Source organism: Phaethon lepturus, unplaced genomic scaffold (assembly GCF_000687285.1).
Source record: "Phaethon lepturus isolate BGI_N335 unplaced genomic scaffold, ASM68728v1 scaffold3516, whole genome shotgun sequence".
Lineage (NCBI taxonomy): Eukaryota > Metazoa > Chordata > Aves > Phaethontiformes > Phaethontidae > Phaethon > Phaethon lepturus.
In genome coordinates, this window is record NW_010543921.1 from 68,950 (window position 1) to 74,949 (window position 6,000).

The window sequence follows — 6,000 nt, forward strand, 5'->3', positions numbered from 1 at the left end:
TTCTGCCAGAGAAGCTGGTTTGTTTGGAGTTTTTTTTAATATTCTTGTGAAATAGCTTTATTTTCACAGAATCATAGAATTGTTAAGGTTGGAAAAGACCTTTAAGATCATCAAGTCCAACCATCAACCCAACACCACCAAGCCCACTAAACCATGTCCTGAAGTGCCGCATCTACACGTTTTTTGAACACTTCCAGTGATGGTGTCACATATTCCTAAAAGACCAACTCAGATTCACACAGCTTGTTTATACTCTTTACATCAACAGCTAGAAGACATCTTAGAGAGCATGTGTCACCCTACTTCTCTATATGGGGAAAACACACCCTACAATATGATCAATATGATGAGAAGAATAATCTGGTAGGCCTACTTTAGTCAATTCACTTTAGTCAATGGATCCTTTCTTATACCCATTAACATGGGAACATTCTCTAGTGACACTGGTTAAGCAGAAAGGGAAAAAATACTGCTGCATAACACAACAAGACATCTTGTGGTATGCTACTGTATCACTTTTACTAGCTGTTTCTTGGAGGTGTAAGTAGTTGTGCATGAAGGACAGAAGGTTAATACTAATCTTGTTGTTTGACGCACTCTTGTCAGAGGCATGGATTTATCCCAACAGGGAGATCCATCCCGCTTCAGATTTAAACAGCTCTCACAATGAATCTGAGCTCAACACCAGTTACGTAATAATTACTTCTACACCAACGTAACAACTTTGCAGGTAGAAATGCTGTTAGCATTTCAAGCTAAGAAGGTAACAAAGAGAGCAGAACTGAAACATGGTGGGAAAAAACGATTCCACTTTTGCTCTTTGCTGTGAAATATATAGCAGAAAAATCAATACATTCTTTTCAGAAGAATTTGTTTACTCGTTAGCATCTAGAAGGTGAGGATCATCACACTCACAACAAGTCTAACTTTCAGTTGATTTGGTTTGATTTTTCTCATTTCATCTCTGAGCTTCAGACTCTCCATTTGCTAACACTTTCCTGTCTCTTAGTTTGCATTATGCGGACTGTGCTATTAGTATTTGTGAAGTAGTCACAGACTGTGGAGTTTGAAGAAGCACGGAGTATTTGCATGTTTGCTGTACACATCACATAACGTGTCTAGAAGAATCAGCAATAGACAGGCTCAAATGAATTCCCCATTTCGGTCCTGGTGTTGTCACTGAACTGCCACACCATCAGTAACTAACTCTCATGCATGCAGCTTTCAGCCCTCAACACAGGTGCCCACACGTCAGGTGCAAGTGTGCACGTGCTGCTACAACTTGAATACTTGCATCCTGCAGACATTGGACTTTCTAGCTACTTGTGCAATTCCCGAATTTATCCATGCACATGTGACAGAGATAAATGGACACTGGTTCAACACTTGTGCCTAAGTAGTTAAATTTCAGTCAATGTGATTAATAGAAATATCTCTATACGTCTCCCCGCAAATGATGAATGCTCTAATTATGCCTCAATACATGCAAGACAAGTAGGCAAATGTAAAAGAGAAAAACCCACGAACTTTTCTGTTTTTAAGTGAAATACATTGCTTTTACAGAAACCAGAGATTCTCCACTTATCTCCTTCATTCATTACAAGCTTTATTTACTTGTTTGTTTTCAGGAACTGTCTTCCCTAAACACATCTGTGTTATTTCAAAAATGGAATACATATAGTGAGTGGTTATCCTACATGTATATTTTGACATAAGGAGCTGCTAACTACTTGAAAAGTAGTTACTGAGAATGAATAGTAAACACCTCTCGGGTTCTTGTTACTTATTTTACAAATTTACTGATGCCAATTCTCTGACAATCTTTTTAATTTTTTCCACCATACTGTAAATGTGAATACAGAATGTTAAAAAAAGACACAAATACATGTGAAAAAGCAAAGCAGACTCAAATACAATTCTTCAGAGATCCTACGAGATCAAAATGATGCCATAAGGTCCAGCAGGACAAAACTGTGAATAAGAGCAAGCAGAAATAACAGTAAAAACACAGGTAAAATAATACCATATATTCGAATTCACATACACAGTTATTTCAAATACACCAAAGAGATGAGAAATCTGGAAAGCTCCAGGTTAATGATCTGGAGCACTCTGAACTAAGGTGCCACCTACCAGCACATCTCACAAGTATGAAATAGTTTAACCTCACTACCTCAAAGGAAACAGTAATCTTACATGCCTTAAGTTTAAAGGCTTAGGAATGATGAAGACAAATTCAGAGCTACAGCTGAGAATGACATCTTCCTTGCTTCCACAGGTGTTTTGTGTGTTTACTACTTGTCGTTCAGATGTTTTGCATATTTACCTCTTACACAGTACACAGAGAAATCCAAATCCACCAAAAAAATCCACCCCTATACAATACCAACATCCTGCCAAACTCTACCTTCAGATACATGCCTTTGACCTCATCTATTTAAATCACAGCTTCACCATGCATTTGAGAACATTATACAGGCAACTATGAAATGACTCTATTGAGCAGGTTAAACATCTAAATGAGAAAAATGAGGTTAGAGAGGCATACAAAGAGAATTTGCAGAAAGTTGTTCTGAGGCATGAAAGGAAGCTCTTCACAGGTCTGAAAGGAGTCACCTCTTGGCTAATTGATTTGTCAGTCTGCAGTTCCCCATGTTAAAGGGCCTTCTCCTCTCTGCATTACCTCCTAAGGGCTATTCTCCTTCTAGAAAATTCATGATTTCATAACATGCAGCAAGTTTCTCTCTCATGTATACCATGGTCTCAGGCAGCAAAAGCAGCTTTGTTCGGTTGCCTGATGTTTCACCCACATGCACAGAAGTCAGGGATTAGATTTGCCCTTCCAAAATTTAATGCAAGAGAGACCAGATATGTTGTAATTCCTGTTAATTTCTTCAAAAATCTCTTTCTTTCCCCACCACTACCACTAATGCACTGCCAACATCTCCAAAATTATTTGAGTCAAGAGGTTTAAATTCTTTCCACAGAGAAAAAAGGGACAGTCTGCTACTAGGTAAATAAAAACACCAAGCACTGATTTTATTTAAAGCTGCAAAAAAGAACAAATAGTGGATTCTGTATCATAGCTGATAAAGAGCTTTGTTGCTCTGTCCTAATTTCTGAGTAGTCCTTGTGGTACCTATAGAGCAGCTCTTATCAGATTTTTTGTACCAAAAAGTTTTTCTATATACAGTATATCTGCTGCCTACCTTTAAAAAGAAACATGTGAACTGTTCTCCCAGGTGCTGAAAGTGTGTATATAGGACCATTCAAATTTTTGTTTGTAGAGAACTGACTAAATACCGCAAGATTTATAGTTGCAATTTACTGAAAAGTTTTATAAACTGCTTTTAAAGCAGTCCTGATCACTTACATACATTAAAAAGTCTTTTAATAAAAGCAGGATCATTTAAGCCCAGTCCACAAATGTCTTTTATTCTTTCATCCTGTCTTCCAACTCTTACACTATATTTTAACAGCTTGTCAAAAATGCCATCTCCTTCACATCACCAGTATTATTGGAAAAAAAATCTAGGGAAATACCTTTTACAAAGTAGTTCAAAAACTTACTATGATGGCCAAAAGATTAAATATTACAGCCTGACATACAAGGGCATTTAAAACAAAACAAACAAAAAAAAAAACAAAACACCACAATACAGGAAGGAATGTAGTCTACGTTAATTCATCAGTTTAGTTTTTAAATAAGTACATCATAACTACAAATAACAGCAAGCTCTAGAAAACACTGAGAAACAAAAAGGAAAATAATGCCCCATTGCATTTGTTCCTGTGATGGAATAATACATCAACACAAGTACCTCAGCTACGCTCTTCTAAGAAATGTCTCTTCTGTATCATAGGAAAACCATGTTAGTAAAGTACCTGGCCCACAGAAGTACTTCAGGAAGGACTGCAAATCATCATTTCTGTATTCGAGCCTCTGTACACCTTCACACTTACCTTTCTCACATATGTCAGCAGAATTCCTACGTCCTAAATTAATGCCTCTTACAAAGATGTTGTTCTCTAAAAGACATTTTAGAAGGGAGGTGCTATTGTCGGAAAAATGGTATTTTAAAAATTGTAATGACAGCATGACCACAGTATGCCAAGGCACAACTGCAACAATGAATTACGCCCACAGATCTGTAATCTTCAATCTGCATTTAGCAACGCAAAAAGAGTCCTTGTGATATTCACTATCCTGAAACTGAACTTCACAATGAAATTCATTCATCAACAATTTGCTTAATACTATGTTTGTGAGTAGGCTGTTAAGGGGACAGGTCTCTGAATATTTTGTTTACCTTCACAATACGCAGAATCCCCTTGGACAGAGAGATAACCGTTCTTGCATTCACAAGTAGCTTTGGTGTTCCAGTTTTTGCACTCTGAATTTTCACCACATCTGTGTCCCTCTGCACAGAAGTTGTGGCCTGAAATACAAGCAACATGAAACCTGGTATTAAAACATGTTTATTTCAGATATTCAGGTTTAATATTTACATTGACTGTATTACTCTAAACTTTGGCATGCTACATTCCAGAAATTTTCTCTATAAACCTATCTGGTGCACACAGGCTTTTTGGACACCTCTATCAATTCCTTCTCAGTAAAACCATCTTGATCCAAAATGTATTTGTATGACTAGTTTTAGTCAGGAGAAAAGACGACTTCAAAGCATGAAGTCATGACAATACATTAGTCTTCTACTGAAACCATGTAGGATGAAGTGCCACCTCATCTCCAGTTGCAAGAAGTGTAATACTAAATGACACCAAAAATATAATAAAGTGTAATATCAAAAAAAACCCTTCACAATTCTCTTATTATGCATAATCAGGCATGCTTTTAGAAGAGCAAAAAGGAGATGTTGCATTAGAACACAAAATTGTACCAGTAGTCAACCAACTTCATACACTGCCTTGTAATTCTGTCATCAAAAAACAGCTGGATTGTTTCTACAGTTTATAATTAATCCACACATCATGTTTTATAAGGGAGAATTTTTATTAATCCCTCCTTTTTCCTTGACACAAATTCTAAGTAGTTTCTTTACAAACAGTTTCTTTTATCACATATAAGGTAATTTCTAAAAACATGACGAACTTTTCCACTTCCTTCTATAAAGGCATAACTTTCTCAGAAGATGTGTCAAAAACTCTCTCTAAAGTGAAAGTAATTGTAACTATCTCTTTAAAGGCACTCCACTGGAAGTACTGTAAGAGATAACTAAATACCTTACAGAATTTGACAACAGGAATTTTTTTCCCCTATTGGTGTATTTTTGATGTATTTTTCTCTATTAATATCCAAGAGACAATTTCTATGTGCCTGAGATATATAAACAGTCATTTTGATAATTATTATTTTTTCTGGATTTTCTCTCCTGGAAGAAAGAATCCAGAAATCCAGACATACCATCAGCTACTTGTATGCTAACTTGTGCTTACATGAATACAAGAACGGTTTCTGCCGATTCTGCCTGGTCATAAAGGGGCAAACTAAAAGTTCTAGTACACTGACCCTAAACTTTCCTAACATCCCCTAAAGACAGCTAAGAAAAAAACAACCTGGACTTCTAAGATCTAAACACCAGATTCAGATCTTTGTTCATACCCCTTGCTTTGATATTCTTTGAAGAACTTTGGAAGACTTTAGGTTATACTAAATATAGTTTTCATCTACAGTAAGCAAATTTTCATAGGGCTATCCTGAAGCTGTTGTTTGTTGGGGGGTTTCTTGTTCATTTTTAAACACACACTTCAGTCATCTACTAATTTAAAACTCAGGTTTTGTCATTTTGTTGAAGGCATGCAAGGAATTAAGCTGGGGGTATTGTTTAGTCTCTGCAAGCAGTTAACAAGGTGCAACCTGAAGAGAAGGAACAAGATAATCAGAAAAGAAACACAACTACCGAACCTTGAGTGAATTACCCTAATTAACATAATTAACATATAATATGCATAATAAAAACCTGCCCCTGAGTAGGGAAA

At 36.4% G+C, this 6,000-nt stretch overlaps 1 protein-coding gene across 1 annotated transcript in view; it reads right to left on the reverse strand.

Annotated features, from left to right (window-relative positions):
* NELL1 (NEL-like 1 (chicken)) overlaps positions 1–6,000 on the reverse strand; it is a gene marked incomplete at its 3' end in the record, with an annotated part of 145,962 nt that overhangs the window by 50,300 nt on the left and 89,662 nt on the right. The window contains exon 12 of the mRNA XM_010288482.1: positions 4,311–4,439. Coding sequence (XP_010286784.1) covers positions 4,311–4,439 — 129 coding nt within the window. The remainder of the gene's footprint in view (positions 1–4,310; positions 4,440–6,000) is intronic.